At 39.9% G+C, this 17546-nt stretch overlaps 1 protein-coding gene across 6 annotated transcripts in view; it reads right to left on the bottom strand.

Annotated features, from left to right (window-relative positions):
* Positions 1–897: 897 nt before the first annotated feature.
* RAPGEF4 (Rap guanine nucleotide exchange factor 4) overlaps positions 898–17546 on the bottom strand; it is a 315899-nt gene continuing 299250 nt past the window's right edge. For all 6 annotated transcript variants that reach the window (XM_043894163.1, XM_043894162.1, XM_043894166.1 and 3 more), the window contains 4 exons: positions 17121–17208; positions 16642–16706; positions 5130–5184; positions 898–2281 (listed from right to left, as the gene is read on the bottom strand). In XM_043894163.1, the coding sequence (XP_043750098.1) occupies positions 2154–2281; positions 5130–5184; positions 16642–16706; positions 17121–17208 (336 nt within the window). In that variant the 3' untranslated portion in view covers positions 898–2153. The remainder of the gene's footprint in view (positions 2282–5129; positions 5185–16641; positions 16707–17120; positions 17209–17546) is intronic.

Raw genomic sequence — 17546 nt, forward strand, 5'->3', positions numbered from 1 at the left:
TAAAATCGGTGCCTCTTCAAAGCAGCAGTATTCCTAACAGCTAAAAAGTGGCAACAACCGAATGTCCATTAATTGATAAGTAAGCAAACAACATGTGACATATCCATATCATGGAATACTATACAGCCATAAAAGGAATGGAGTACTGATACCGGCTACAATGTGGATGAACCCTGAAACATTATACTAAGTGAAAGAAACCAGACACAAAAGACTCTGTATTATATGATTCTATTTATACTAAATGTCTAGAATAGGTAAATTCATAGACAAAGCAGATTCAGTAAGTCCCCTGTATATGAATCTCTAAGTTGAGAACTTTCAAAGATGTGAACATGTGTTTCATCAGCAGCAGGCGTGAGTGAAACTGTAGCTTGCCCTCAGTCTCCTCTTGCTGACCGTCGTTCATCTGGACCATGGCCCACCCTCCTTCCCGCCTCCGGTCAGTAACTCTTCTTGCCTGTTCATCTGATGCCAGCCCCTGAATGCCAGTTCTACTGTCCTACTCCTGTACTTTTCAAGGTGTTGTACTGTAAGATTAAAAATGTTGTCTTTATTTTTTGTGCTTGTCTTGTATATTATTTGTGTGAAAAATATTATAAACCTATTACAGTACAGTACTATGTAGTTGATTGTTAGTTGGGTACCTAGGCTAATTTTGTTGGGCTTACAAAAAATTAGACTTATAAATGCACTCTCAGACCAGAACTCATTTGTATATAGAGGGCTGACTGTAGTGGTTTCCAGGGACTGGTGAGAGAGGAAAGTGAGAAGCAGCTGCTAGTGGATATGGGGTTTATTTAAGGGATAAGGAGAATGTTCTTGAATTATATAGTGATGATGTTGAACAACCTTATGAATATACTAAAAACCAATGAATTGTATACTTTTAAAAGGTGACTTTTAGAGTATGTGAATTTTATTTCAATTAAAAAAAAATACAGGACCCCACCATACCAAGTGGTTATCTCTCCTATATTATAGGAACTGAGAACAACACATCTTTTCTTGTCACAATTATATTTAATGAAGGTACTAGTTGTTATTTACAGAAGATATACATACATACAATTCCTGCACATTAAATGTAGCCTAACTGTGGAAACAGGAAAAAATGTACTCCAAAATTACATACTAAATAAAATAAATAAAAAGTAATTATTTGGCACAATATCTATATGTAGCAAATAAATAACTCTATACCATTGATTGAATGAACTATTTACAATCTATCTGAAAGTGCAAAACAATTGCTGAAAATTAAGGTATCTGTAATAACATTTAAGTCCAGAAAATATGTGGGTTTTTTAAATCAGTAACAATAATTAGCCAATAGTAAAGGTTTCTTAATGCCCAGGAAAATAATTTTGAAAAATTTTTTATGCATATTGTGCTATTCTGAAATGTATTTTTTTTTAATCTTAACGCTGGCAATTTTAAGAACCTTGGAGTTTCTCAGTGGAATTCTTATATATGCAATCCTGATTTGTAAATTTTAAAAAGTCATATTGTAAACATAAATATTATTCTATAAGTCATTCAGAAATTACAGACCAGTCTTCCCTAAAATTACATAAATAGCCAGAATGTTTTATAGTAATGTGGTCAGGTACAATTCCTTCAGAGGTAAGACTATGAAGATGGAAGAATACAGCCTCTAGTTTGGAGTTACATGGATTCCTCAACACCTCCCAAAAACCCCATGCTCAAGTCAAGATGTTGAGTTAGAAATTATGAAACTATACCACCACTGATGTAGCCAAATAAATACCATTTGTAGCACATCTCATCCTGTAAATACTCCTAGAAAAAAATATCAGGAGCTTGATACTTCTCTTGACAATGATATTTCTACCATACTCTTCACGTTGCTCTTATTTTATGTTTTAGCAAAGAAGATGGCACAACTGGAAATAAAATCAAGTGACTATGAACAGGGGATTTCTAAGTTAGAGTGTGCAAGCTGATGCAAGTCAAAGAATTTCTTCTCTTGTCATGATGCTGGTAAGCTGAATGCAGCCCTGAGATGTCTCAGGAGGGGTTTTTGCTTGTTTTATAGAATTCTCTAGTGACAATACGGTCAGTAGTAGCATAAATGGCATTTCTGAAAGATTGTGGATGGAGGCAAACGTTGTTCTGGGCACTTGAAATGTCTATGGTCGACGAGGCTCTAGTCTGTGTGACATCTGTGATAAAGTTCTCTGGTTGTCAATCACATTTAATTGCCGTACATAACTCCGGACATCCTGATGGTTCTTATTAGCTTGAGCTGCATCAGGATCTATCCAAAGAGAAAAGAGTAGGATTGGCATTGCATAATATATGCATATAAGATACAGCTTTATTTTCTCTAATTTATTACATTTATCATGGATTCCTGGTTTCCATCAAGACCTTTCAACACACTATATTCCCTCCCACCCTTTTCTTCCCTGGAATCATGTATTTCGATCATTTTCCTTTGCATCAGATATTGTTTAAAAAAAAACACCAAATAAAAATGAAAGCATCACCTGACAATCCTGGTTATATATTAAAATTGTTTCCCCTTGCCATCCCCCAGAGTGTACCACTGTGATCTCTGCTCCCTTTGACCCAGACGAGGACTAATGGCAAAAAGACATAGTTTTCATTAGCTTCTAACAAAAGCACTTAACACCTGAGCTGAACTGAAGCAAGCTAGTGAGACTCTAAGTCTGACTGCCCTTAATACTTGCAGACAACATACAGCATTACTGCATAGATTGTATGACTGTCCATACTCAGAAAAAAAATCAACTCAGGCTAAAGTCATGACTTCTACTAGACCTTCAATTCTCTGATGCTATTTGTTCTGAAATCCCAGTTACCATTCTAGTTTCATCCACTCCCCAAAGCATTTGAGCACCAGAGCAATCTGAAGTCAACTGATTTCCCTAAAACCAGGCTCAAAGAAGAATCAAATACCCAATCAGATGCCTATACGGGGAATAGATGTGAATGAGGAAGGTCGTTTGACCTCTGGTGAAATGGGAAAGATAGTTCCCTTCAGAAGTGACTATCCAGCTCCTGCATCCTGAGTTGGCGGATCTTCCTATTTTTCTAGAGAAATGAGAAATCTGGATTTCTTCCCTGGGAATTCTTCCATTTTTGAATAATTACATTATTCCAGAATAAAGGGGGGAAAAAAGCTCCATTTAGATCCAACACCTCAGCCATGGTCCATGGGTGGCCTCTGCCCCATGGATGCCAATGTGGGACAGTAGGAGTGGCTGAGCCAGCCTGGACTCTGGACCAGCGTTCTTTCTGCCATAGCACATTGCCTTCTGCAATCCATCTGTTCTCCTTAGATCCACACACCACTCCCAAAGACAATTAGAATGCCATCTGCATGGGGGGCGAAGGGGAGTGTTGCAGGTCTGAACAGAGAAAAGCAGAGAGAAGATACAAAGGCCCCACTTGCTCTAAGAAGAAACTCATCAGTATAATTATCACATATAAATAATACCACAGTGCTTAATTTCCTTGCTTGTCACTGGCAGTGTACTCTACATGTACAATATACTATAATTACATTGTACATATTCCCACAATGTTTATGAATCTATTCCTATAGCTTTATCTATAGATTGTTGACTTCAGAGCTGAGCAGCTGTTGTTTACTAGCAGTTACTGATAACTTCAACAAATGCAGTGGATATATATATTCCCCCCACCCCATGTCTCTAGGAGATGTAGGAGAATGTAGGATTATACTTCCAAAGAAGCTTATAGAACAAAATATATTCTGTCTTGGTTCTTGGACCTCATGGAGAACCTTCTCAAGGCTTTGAACCCTCTTAGGCATTTTGTGTTTAATTTCAGGAATTTCCTAGACCCCTCTGAAGGGCAGTGGATTCTAGGTTATGAACCCTTGTTGTAGTCATCACCTATATATTTTCATACTTGCTTGTATAACTGCTTTATGACCATGTATTTATACATATAGTACATTTCTAGATGAAGAAATATGAGACACTTTAATTTTGGCAGAATCCACATAAGAACAAGTGATGATGTGCAAGCTGTTCTCATTTTGGAAGAAAGTGGAGACATAATCATTTGAATAAAATTTTTTTTAAGGATCTTGCACCCTAAGACAAGACTATTTTTCCTAGACCCCCCACCCCCCACCCCCAGGTATTAAAAAATAAATATTTAGCAATTCTGGTATCCTGTGTTAGCAAACCCTTGTTTTGGGCCAGTCCTGTGCTAAGAAGAGCAAAGATAGCTCTGATGAATAAAATGAGAAACTTTAGTCTCTGTGCACTAGATTTATTGGAGGGGATGGTACTGGTAGCCTCGCAGTCATGTCCATGTCAGATTATCGTGTTAAATTAATGACCCCAATGGCTTCAAGTGACTCATACAATGAAGTGAGCACAAAACTTTACAGGGGCCACCTTCTCACTCCCAGACCAGCTGGAGGGAGCCAAAGCTCCAAGCCCCACCCAAGGTCCCAGCCCTGAGGAAACAGTAGCACTGGCCCAGCACGATGATCTGGTGCGATGATGCCACTTAACTCCCATCAGTTTAAACTTGCTATTTATTATTAGTGACAGTTTCATATTAAAGCATTTATTATACCAGCTATTGTGCTAAATGTGCAGATTTAAGAAAAGCACCTTAATTCACCTAGAAATACTAGAAATATAATATGAATTCCTGCTAAGGGACCTTTTACAAGTGTGCTTATACACATTCAGGCAGTCTCTCAATACCCCAAGAGACAATAAATATTATCCTTCCCAGTTTATAAATGACAGAATGAGTCATCATGATTTGATGTGAGTTTCTTAACATGAAGCAGTGAGTCATAAAGAGAGTTGGTTAGAGGCAGGATTTGTTGGCATTCATGCCTTAGTTGTCTCTATCCATTCTGAAAAGAGCAAATGAACTTTCTGAGTTCATTCATAAAATAATATTCTTATGGTTATTTTCTAGTTTTACAGCTAGAAAATCTTTAAACACAAGGCCCTTGTCTGATGGGATTCACGATTCAAAGCGTCTCTGACACAATCAAATATTGTCCCGGCTTCAAGAATGTCTCTGTAGCCCCATTAAAAAGGACTTAATCACTAAGATCCATTTTGCGGCAGCATTTAACTTACTGAAGGGTTGGCTTCTGCAGTATCTCACTGTTCTGGCAGTATTTGCAATCATTCGCTAAAAAAAAAAAAAGAAAAAGAAAAACTGAAATTCAGGTGAGCTTAGTGTAGAATCCAAAAAACAAAAACAAACCACACCGTTACTTACTTTAGTGATACCTGGGACCGTGAAAAATAGCAGGTTCTAATCTGTTGATTATCTGGAGGCAACTGGTTGATATATAAGCTGTTTAATTACTTGACAGAGGCACCCCCTACCACCCACATACACATACAAGGTATTTGTCAGGTGAGGAATACTACTGGCGTAACTCTAGTCTAATTGCTTATTCCTTAGAATGTAAAAAGCAGGCTGTTGTTCCTGGGTCTGAACCTTATTCTTCAGGACCAGTTCTTACCACCCTCTCTTGAGGTCACTGTGAATTTGCAAGAGAATTTGTAGCTATTCTAGGTTTGGAGAGGGTTTAGCTTGTCAAGTTCCTCACTGTAAACAGTAATGAGATATTGGATGATGACAGAATGGTCATAGATATTCTATTGCCACAGTTTTCCATACACTAAGCATTATTAGCCTTTTTCATCTTCCAGCAAAAGTGTGTGTTTTAACATTAACCTTAATTATGTGATTCCCTCCTTTTCCCCTCCTTCATCCTTTCTGATTATAACAGGAACACATGCACATTTTAGAAAAATCACAAAATCTAGAAAATGTTGAGAACTAAGTAAAAAATCACACAGAACATTGCTTCAAAGAGTAACTCCAGCTACATTTTGGTACATTCCCTTCTAATATTTTAAAAATAAATATATATAAGCATTTTTTTTTCAAAAAATGGAAGTCATATATATTTTTGTTTTGATTTGAATTATTTCACATGGCATTATGACTTTTCCATGCCATCTGCACTTTAAAATCTTTTTTTAAAATAACCAGGTATTCAGTCATGTGGATGGATCATAATTTATTTAACCTTTGTTAATTTTGTCATTAAGTAATCTTCATTCCTAAATTTTGGCTACCATAAAAACTTATAAGGAAACCTTTTGAACTGCACTTAAATGAGTTAAAAGACAAAGGAGGAAAGAAATGGACAGAAACATGAGGAAAAACATGAGGCGGAAGCACTGTTTCTGAGCCACTATTTCTTGCCCCTGCCATTTTGAGGGTAACTGGGACCCCCAGTCTCTGTGAAACATCTCAGGATACTTGTTCTCAAGGTTGTCCCTCAGAGATGGTGGTTAACTCTAACACGAGCAGAAAATTGATAAGGTTCTGGCCAGGCAAAGAGACTTCCTAATCTCTGAGTGGCTATTTAACTCCAGTCCTTGCTTGCTTCTCTCACTGACCGTCGGCTTGCCAAAATTAGGAGATGACTCTGGGAAAGCTGACACAGTGTTAAAAAAATAAACTTATTTGGGAGGGAATTTTTCTCATAGAAGAGTTGAAGCTTTACAAGTACACACAGGTGAACATTCATAATGCCTCGCTGAATATTACTGCTTTGAGGACTCTGGCAAGCATGAAGGGACATGTGTCTGCAGTGGGTAATTTCTCATACACAAAGAAGCAATCGGAAAAGTTTGAACTTCATTTTCATAAAGGATCCTGAAAACCAGCACATCCATTGATCAGCATGAGAAATATATTACAAATACCTCCAAGAAAATGTAACATACAGTGTATAATTAGCCTCTGATATATGGAGCCCTGAAATAAACAGTTAACTATGATAATTTTCCTGCTAATTTACTTTAAGTTGTTTTTTCACTTCTCCAAAGGCTTTGCATCCGAAGGGCACAAGTATACTCCATGTAGAATTATTGTAATTCTTCAGATATTGAATGGAATGTAATTACTGAGAACCCTGGGAAATGCTGCCAGTATGCCCCTCTGAAGAATAATGAAACAATTAGCAGGGGTCAGAAACCTCTTCCTATACCATTTTGTAGGGAGTAATTTGTTCTGCTTTTTAGTTTTGAAAGCTAAAACATTTCATTCTGACTTTGGTTTTAAGACTCCTCTTTACAGCTATACTCTGAGGCTTCATAATTTTTAGCTCATTATGTAGTTTAAAATGTGAGAACAATTGTTTAAATCAGTAATTTCCAGCTCTGGAGTTCATTCTAACCTTTCTAAATCTTTGATTAATTTTAACAATGGTTTTAATTTTGACATATCCCTTTTAATTGTACTCAAAGATAACTTCAGCTTAACTTTGCAGTCCAAATCTGGCTTTGCAACGGGGCCCATTCTTTCTCTTTGAGATGGCTGCACAATAATGTTAGAAAATGTAACATTAGCAGTGCGGGGACTCCACTACCACTGCTGGTCAGCGCAGTTACAGGATGCTTTCTCAAGGCCAAAGAAGAGTTAACTGGATATTTTTAACCCGACCCTCCTTTGCACCCACTGACCCATGCAATGCAATATTTAATATGCTACAGGTGCTTTCCTGGGTTTGCAGGAGAGTTCAGAAGTTCCCTTGTTTAACTGTCTCCAGGGGCATAATGCCATCAAAGCTTGCCTGCAGATACTGGCTCCTCACTGTTTGAATGCATCCAGCAACAAGGCACTCAATTACCTCCAAGGACAACCCCTTGCATTTTTCAACATTTATGACTACTAGACATTTCTTTATCATTTTGAGTCCAAGTGCTTGCACCTTTGTTTTTCACCCCATTTATCCTAGCATCCTATCTCTGAGCTCTTAAGCCACAACAAACATGTTTAGTTCCGTTAGGACAGTTCTTCAAATACTTGAAGATAGCTATCATGGACATCTCTTCACCCCCACATCTATTCTGGTTCAGCCTAAATATCCCCATTTGCTTCAACAATTCCTCATAAGTTTCAGGTCTCTTCTAGACAGTCCTCTAGATTGAAGTCCACAATTTTAAAAAAGCTACATTGCTGATATTTGAACTTCTAGTGAATTAAACCTCTCAGCCCTCTTCACTGAACTTCCTTCTCTGTAGATGTGCAGGTGGTTTCATGGACCAACGTGGAGAATTTTGCATTTATCACCACTAAAAGCCATCCAGTTAGTTTTTCTATCTTTCTGCAGACTTACGTCCTGTGTGTGATTTTTGACAGCAGGTGACTGTTTATTCATTGCTACTCTCAGTGAAAGTTGGCAAAAACTAAGGTTAAAAGATATAGGCTTTAAAAAAAAAAAAAAGATATAGGCTTTATTATCCAACTGCCACAGCAGGGATGAAGCCAAAAATTATACCCTAGGCTTTGGGGCCCTGCTGGAGCAGGTTGGCCTGCCTGGAGCAGGCCAGGCAACTTTCCTCCAATGCCAGCCAGTGGGAAAATACCTGATCACTCCAAAGCAGAGCTTCTCATCTTTTTTTGTTTTTCCCATCCCAGCAAACCCGGGGTTATGATACATTCCTATTAGCAACTGGATTGTTAAAACAGTGATTTGTAATTCAGGGACAAAATGAGGAGAACGTGCTCCTTTAGAAGGGACCTGTATCAGAGCGGGTGGGCAGAGCAAGCCCTTCTCTACACCTGCCCTGACTCTGATACAGCCCCACCCCCTGCTGGGAAGGTCCCACCTTAAGGTTCCCTCATCAGCCTACCCTGGTGGATGCAAACCAAGAATGCCCGGCTTCCCCTTGGGAATCCACATTCCAAATTTCCCAGGACCACCATTTTCCTTGCGACTAATTCTCAGTATGGGTCTTCAGAGCTTATCTGCAAGAATTGTGTTCACACAATTCCTCACCTACAGGATGAGAGAAGGACCCAACCGAAAGCTGATGAATCTCCCTCAGGATGTGAACTCACATGGGGAAGCTCAGGAAGGAAAAATGAGGTAGCAAGCCAAGGTTTCTGTAACTACCCTCAGGTTTTTTTCTTTTTTTTCTTCTTCTTCTCAGTGTTTATTTTGAAGTAATTTCAAATTTTAAGAAAATTTGCAAGAGTAGTCCAAAGAACTCACATATAACCTGATGAATGTGTCTTAATAAGACCAACCCTTTTAAGGGCACCTCCCAGGCTTTGGGCCTGTCCTATTGAGCAGGTCAGTGGGAGTCTGGTCTGGATAAAGGCGTAGACAGTGCATAGCCAGTGACCCTGCATCAGGTATTTATTGATTATATTAAATATATCACTTATATAAATTACATAATATGTATGAAATATAATAACATTAGTATTATTTCTGTATCAAGCTGTAAACAGAGTGACCCAGAAGCACATGTCCTCCCTAGGGTCTGAGTTGCAGCGTGACCAGCACAACGATGCCATCTAGCAAGGGAGTGACCAGTTGTGGGCAATCAAGCCTGGCCCATGTGAGAGGCCCCGAGGCTGTGCAAATCTCCCTCAAGCTAGGAGGCAAGTCATTCCTTCCCCTTGAACCCAAGGAGAGGTCAGAGAGGGCTCTTCTCAGATGGGTCCTTGGGGTCTGGGCTTCCCCGTTTACCTTCTGTGGGACCCTCCCCTCAGGGATGGGCTGGCGGCCACCTTACACCTTCATGCCTCTCCAGATGGCCAGCAGCCCACCAGGTCTCCCCAGCCATCTCCGGCTCTTCTGGCCAGCTCTGTACTGACTCCTGTGCCGGGTCTGAGCTCTCCCTTCACGCTCCTGTCCCTGGAGGGGAGCAGACTCCTGTGTCTGTTTTTCAGGCTCCGGCCAGCACGCCCTGCAGGCAGTAGCAGCTGGCACTGTTCCTCTCCCGACCTCCTCCCCTTCATAGCCGTTGCCAGAATGCTCAGCCAAGCTCCCTCCCTGCTCCCTTGATTAGGCGCTCCTGCCCTCAGCAGTTTTTGTCTTTGCTTTTATTGCCCCTTGAGACCTCTGCCCTCCTTGTTCTAAAAGGTTTGCCAGACTGCTCTCTCCTTTCTTCTTTCTGCCCCTTCTGATTTGACTCTGCCCCTGTCCTGTCACATACAGGACCTCAGTCAGTTACTCCTAGCTTACCATGTGTAAAACCACACTCACACCATTCTGATTATTTCACTCAGATCCTCATATATTGGGACAATAATTTTTTTTCCACATGTATATGTAGAAGTATATCTGTCTCTCACCTGCCAAGATTGTGCCCGTGACAGCAACCAAGTGGAATAAATGCATGGGGAGGACCAGAGAGAAAAGATAAAATGGCCCAGGAGCTGACCCAGTCTTCACCGTATATATCCCTGAGGAAGAATCCTGGCTCCTGTCTCATCCTACAGATCTTTAATATCTAAGAGGTGAGTGGCATACAGATACAAGCAGGTAATAAGCATGATGCTCATGGTATACTGTACATGCGATGGCCATGGACATGGCAGCTCAGGGGTCTCTGCGGGCATTTGCAGAGAATTGTGCATCTCTGTATGCAGGGCAGGGCCCTACAGGACTGACATAGCACCACAGGGAGGAGGTGGACAGAACAGGGTCCACCCAGGAGCGGAAAGCTAAGGAGTTCATCTTGCATAATGTATTGGTGATATAAAATGCTTGGGACATTCTGCTTGATCAGGTTTTCTAATAAAACAGAAAATGCGTTTGGATTAAATCGTTACATAAATTCCTTTATAAATGCTTTAGTGTATTGTCCTATCTCACTAAGTCTAACACCGGAATAGGTGTTATGCAACAAATATTTCTTTCATATTTATGACATGCCAGACACCTTTCTTGGTGCTAGAGAAATACCAGTGAACTGAATAGATCAGATACCTGGTGTAGGACATTTACATTCTAGTGGAGAAGATAAGCAATGAAGAGACAATAAAAAAAAGATCATCTTAAAACGTGAAATCAATTGTTGAAGCAAGGTTATCTGTTGAGAATCAGCTGTCTGGCAAGGTGTGGAGGGTAGAAGAACATTTGAAGAGTGGTCAGGGAGGACTACTTGGAGGGAGGGACACGTGAACTGAGACCTGAATGATGTGAAAGAGTCAGACTGGTGAAGGCTGGAGGAAGACGATCTCAGGCAAAGGTAACAGCTAGTGCAGAAGCCCTGAGGCAGAAAGAAAGGAAAGCAGGTTGGTCTCACTAACTTGGACTGAGTACAGAGAAGATGAAGTGTGAGATGAGGCTGAATGGGTGCTCAGAGTAACAAGTCTGGATTTGATTATACTGTATTTAACAAGGTTTTATTTTTCTCTGATATAAGAAGTTACCTCTCTGCATTTTGCTTGTTCACACCATTTTTAAAATAGAAGTAAAAATAAATAAATAAATAAATAAAATAGAAGTATAGTTGATTTATAATATTAGTTTCAGGTGTATCATGAGATGATTCAGTTATGCATATACATGTATAAACCTATATTTTTTTCTTTTCCATTATAGTCTGTTACCAAGATACTGAATATAGTTCCCTGTGCTATACAGTAAATCATTGTTATCTATTTTATATATATTAGTGTGCATCTGTTAATCCCAAACTCCCAGTTTATCCCCTCAACCCTGGTTCCCCATTGGTAACCATGTTTGTTTTCTATGTCTTTGAGTCTGTTTCTGTTTTGCAAATAAGTTCATTTGTATCACTTTTTTAGATTCCACATGTAAGTGATATCATATATTTGTCTTTATCTGACTTACTTCATGTAGTATGATCTCTAGGTCCATCTATGTTGCTGCAAATGGTATTCTTTTTTATGCCTGAGTAATATTCTGTTCTTAACACACACATACATATATATCATATCTGCTTTATCCATTCATCTGTCAATGGACATTTAGATTGTTTCCATGTCTTGGCTATTGTAAATAGTGCTGCTATGAACACTGGGGTGTGTGTTATCTTTTCTAATTAGAGCTTTCATCTTTTCTGGATATATGCCCAGAAGTGGGATTGCTAGACCATATGGTAGTTCTATTTTTAGTTTTTGAAGGAACCTCTATACTGTTTTCCATAGTGACTGTACCAATTTACATTCCCATCAACAGTGTGTGAGGGTTCCCTTTCTCCCATACCCTCTCTAGCATTTGTTATTTGCAGACTTTTGGATGATGACCATTCTGATTGGTAGGAGGTGGTACCTCATTGTAGCTTTGGTTTGCATTTCTCAAATAATTAGCAATGCTAAACATTTTTTCATGTGTCTGTTGACCATCTGTATGTCTTCTTTGGAGAAATGTCTATTTAGGTCTTCTGCCCATTTTTTGATCAGGTTGGTTGGTTGTTTTCGAGTTGTTTGAGCAGTTTGTATATTTTGGAAATTAAGCCCTTGTTAGTCACATCATTTGCAAGTATCTTCTATTCCTTAGGTTTCATTTTGTTTATAGTTTCTTTTGCTATGCAAAAGCTTATAAGTTTGATTATGTCCTATTTGTTTATTTTAGCTTTTTCTATTGCCTTGGGAGGCTGACCTAAGAAAACATTGCTACAATTTATGTCAGAGAATGCTTTCCCTATGTTCTCTTCTAGGAATTTTATGGTGTCATATCTTATATTTAAGTCTTTAAGCCATTCTGAATTTTTGTATATAGTATGAGGGAGTGTTCTAAGTTCATTGACTTATATGTGGATGCCCAGACTTTCCAATACAACTTGCTGAAGAGACTGTCTTTTCTCCATTCTGACTTCTCTTTTATTACTGTTTTGAACTAGTTTTACATCTTTTATTGATTTTTATGTGTTATGTTTTATTTTCAACTGCATATAATCTTAAAAGCCAAGGACTACTTTTTGGATTTCTTTATATTTCCTAGCAAAATTTTTTGCTTAGACACTCTACACATATTTAACTGCTTTGAAACATACCCTTCGGAAAATCTACATTTAGCCCAGATCATGTATTCTATATAAAGAAGTAAACTTTCAAAGTCCTTTGAAAGATTTCTATTGTGTTGAAAAGGACTGGGAAATGGGTAGATTTGAACATTTAGAGTTTTACTTGGAGATTCTTTTTTCCATAGATTGAGGTAAGTCCAGTGCTCTCACCATGAGTCTTGTAATAATGTTATTGATGATAGAAAACAAATTGTTGCTAATAATGTAATGGCATGATTAGTGATACCCAAATATAATGATTCAAAACATTTTTCTTCCTTTATGAATTAGCTTCTGTTAATGTTTCCAGAAGAACAGAGGTTTGCCTCAGGCTTCTCATTCCAAATAAAATGACTATCTTAAAATAATATTAATAAATTCACCTAAATATGGGTATGTCTGAAATAGAACCAACCTCCTAATACAGCAGCAACTGTGGCTATCAGCATGCTTCACACAGCCTGGGGTAGTGGCAGCCGGCCAGCATATTATCCTCTGATCCATTGCTAGTCTACCTCCTAAATGTTATAAATATTCATGTATGCCATAGAAAGCTACAAAGGGCTTTATTCAAACATTTTTTTGAATACTCCTTTATGTTTCCCCCAAATGAAAGAATGTCTGTTTTTTTTTTTCTTTTTGCATAGGATCAGAGTGTGAATTCTCTTTTGTTCATACTCATAAATCCTGAAAACCAATATGCAACAAATTCTCTAATCCTCATTTCATACCCCAAGGGTGAAGAGGTTCAAAATAAAAATACTTAGGATTGGCATGGCAGCTCACTGTGACTGTGCAATGCTGCCACCAAAAAAAGCATCTGTGTTCCCAACTACCCAGGTGACTTCTGCCCCTGGCAGGGACTCCCTCAAGGGAGACAGCCTCCCAGCCCCATGAAGGCTGCCAGCTTTGCTCACCACCGTGGCTTTGCTGATGAATGAGGGGGAAGCTGCGCAGATATCAACCTGGAAAGGGAAACAGACAAGTCCTTTCCCAGGAACACACTAGTAACAGCAATCACTAGCGAGTTGTTAACTGGTAGTGGTGGTGGAATGGGAGCAGGGTGGGCTAGTTTATGGGGAGAAAAGGTTAGAAAAGTTGGCACCAACGCCAGGCTGGTCAAAGCCAGGTTTCAAAAACATAAATCCTTTTTTAAAAATTCCAGTTCATTTTTCAGTAACACCTAACTCATGGAAGGGCAATTATAAAATTCAGCTTTCTCTCAGTGTGATTTATCAAATGAAATAAAATTTATCACTGCTGGAGCAGAGAACTGTTATAATGGTACTTTTGCAGTATTCTTTCTCCCCTTTTCTTTCATAGTAATTACAACCCCTTAATTTTGAGTGGGGCATTGGATACCCAAAATAAGGGCTACACATTCTTTCTTTTCATGTGACTATGTTTCTTCTGTCTGATAAAAGGTGAGCCAAGTGGTAAGTGCAATTCTGGGTCACATCCCTACAGGGAAGCAGCAGGTCTTCACCTTTTTCCTTTCCCCTTCCCTCTAGCAGGCATGGGGGTGGTGGTGGTCCACCGTCTTGGACCACATGGCTGGTGAAATGGCACAAGAGAAGAAGGCTGGAATTTTGACTGCTTCCTGGAGCAGAACTTCCAGACTTAGACATTTAAGTGAGAAAGGAATAGACTTATCTTGCATAACCCATCATTAATTCAGGCTTCTATTATTGCAGCTGAACCGCTATCTTAGCTCTTCAGCTGCTTTCAAGCAAAAGTGGACTCTGTCAGAGCAGGCTGTGAAGGACCTCTCTCCTCACTGCCAGGCACGTAAGAACATACTGCTGTGGGCATGAAGCACAGAGATGGGGAAGGGGAACTCCCTTAATGTCCATTAAATACGGTCTTGACTTTTCCTTCCCAGATGCGACACCAAGATCTAAAAATCCAGATGAAACAAATTTCATCCTCCTTGACAGGTATTTTTGCTTTTCTTGTTTGTTCTGTTCAGTTAATGTTAATGATCAAAAGTTCTAACGCTCAATCAACTCTTTAGGAGACGGACTTCTACGCCTCTGTGCACACGTATACTTTACAGTCAAATGGTTAGCTTAACTACCCTTTGGTCTGTATTTCTGCCTAAGTGATCTGGAAGGTTCTTTGCCTATTTGCCATATCTTTCATTTCTGGAAAACAAGTTTTCTCTTGAGAAATTAGGGAACTATGTTTAATTCTCCATACTAATAAGTGAACAAATAATGTTTTTACTTTGATCATAGAATTACTAAACTGACACAACAAGAGAGATATTCATACCCTACCCTTGGTATGGGTGGAGGCGGGGGGACTGCTAAGAAATATTTGCCCTCTAGCACAGAGTTTAAAGAATCTGCACCAGAGGGCAAATTCAGTTGGTAAGAATCTGTCTGCAATGCAGGAGACCTGAGTTCAATCCCTGGGTCAGAAAGATTCCCCTGGAGAAGGAAATGGCAACCCACTCCAGTATTCTTGCCTGGAGAATCCCATGAACAAAGGAGCTGGTGGGCTACAGTCCATGGGGTCACAAGACTCAGACATGACTTAGTGACTAAACCACCCCACAGAGTGTCTTTGAGGAGTGCGGACTCAGGTGCCATTTCCTAAGAAGCTTAAGACGCAGGACCTAGTGCCCAGCACTTGCTGCTGTTCTCTACCGGGCTGAACTTTGCAATAAGCTCATTCTCAAAGCTGAGTAGTATGATCTTTACAGGATGACTGTGGGATGTTTTGAATTCTCCCAGAGTCACACATATTAGCTGGATTTCAGGAAACAATTAGAACAATTTTTCTGGTAAGAATGCTTATAATACTCTATGACTTACAGGAATAGTTAAATACCCTGGCCCCACCAATGATTCCCCAGGGATAGTCGGGGGTGGGGGGGCCACCATCCCCATTTTCTGTTGGGAAAACTGACCCATGGAGAACTTAAGGGACAGCTACAAAGTGAGGAAGCTGACCCTCATGTCTCCTGAACTCTCAGCCCTAGGCTTTTCCTGTGGTGCCACGTTCACCGCTGCAAAGCGTACCCCGGGCACATGCTCATCCACACAGATATAATATCGCACGTCCCCATCCCTGCCGGCTGCAGCCAAAGGATTTAGAAGACAATGGGGCATTCCATGAACATGCACTGTGTCACTAAAGAAAGGCTTTGGCAAGACCCGCCTTATTGCTTCACAGAAGATGAGAAAATTAACTGCAAAGTAACAAATGGTTTTTTTGGGAGGGGTGGGGTGGGAGGGGCTGGAAAACTGAATATGCACCACTTCCACACAACTGTTCCTTCTAAAAAAATTTTTGCTTTCGGTTAAGGAGGATTTTCAAGTTCCCGCCCTGAACTTGGGTAAACTTTACTGGACTAAGCAAAACACAGTCAGGTGACTACTCTATAACAAAGATCTTCTGTGGAGTTGCCTTTTACCTACATGCACTCAAGTCAGCCTCAGCATATCAACATTTCAAAGGCATCCTGGGGCGGTCTAGCTCCACAAACAACATGGAAGTCACTCTGGAACATTCGTGCATTTTAGCAACAGGCAGCCAAGGATGAGGCACATAGTAAAAAAGCTAGCTGCCACTGGGGCCGCAGCACAAACGCTATTCAGTTTCACAAAGGAGAACTGACAGATTAAACGGGGTAGCCAATTTGAACTGAGTGTTTCAAAACTCCTTTATGTGTAACTAGCTTTTCAAGGTGGCAGCATATATGGAAATTATTTCCTTTATTAGTACCAATGCAAATTTTTATTTTAAAAAAACATCGTGGTTAAGGTTAACAATACTGTACACGTACCATTTTTTCAAAGTTTACTAGATTGTCAATGAACGTCTTGTTCCCCTCATGAGTAAATGTCATATCTGCAAAGAAATAAAAGTCACATTCTAATCACTAACAGAAATATGTCATACAAAGAAACCACAATAGCACCATTAGATTATGCTGAAGATTTGCATAACACTGCAGCTGAAAAAAGCCGATAATAGTTCCTTTTATGTTAGGTGTTTAACTTTCTAAAAGCATTTTACCTGAGCTTAGTTAAAATTTCCAAACTAACCCTGTTTCACTCTCAAGGCTTCCAAACCACACACAGATTCTCTGCTCCTGCAATAATCTTGCCAGCCCTTTCAGAAAAGTCAGGGCAGAGGGGGGATGCCGAGGAAGGTGGGAAGCTCGGATCATTCTTCCCAAGGAGGTCAATCTGATTAGGCACCTGTTCCTTTCTTCCCCATACACTCGTCACTGGCTCGTCCTGTGCATTTCCTTGGAATTACCTTTAATGAGCAAAGGCATGAAGGGGATGAGAGGAGGGTCCAATTTGGCTACTGTCAGCCTGTAGGCCCTGTGGTTTCTTGAAGGATCCTTTAGAGAAACAGAGATGTTGGTTAAGGACTAGTGAAATGTCCACCACCCTCTTCTACCTCCTAACCCAACCCAGCCCTGTCATCTCCCAATCAGGTAGTTCTGAATCAAGTGTAGCTACAAAAGAAAGGTAAATTTAGTTAAACAGATGGATTTTTGTTTTAAAACAACTTCCCATATGACAGGAAAATAAATAGATTTTTTGTTTCCTTTCTTCATTGAAAGGAAGATACGCCTCCAGGGATCAAGGGAAGAGATCCCCTTTGAGAGCCAACACAAAATGTTAAACAACCCCCAACCACAAGAGTCCCCTTCTCCTGGGAGGACGGCCTCCTTCC

The sequence above is a fragment of the Cervus elaphus genome, chromosome 33, assembly GCF_910594005.1.
Source record: "Cervus elaphus chromosome 33, mCerEla1.1, whole genome shotgun sequence".
Taxonomy (NCBI): domain Eukaryota; kingdom Metazoa; phylum Chordata; class Mammalia; order Artiodactyla; family Cervidae; genus Cervus; species Cervus elaphus.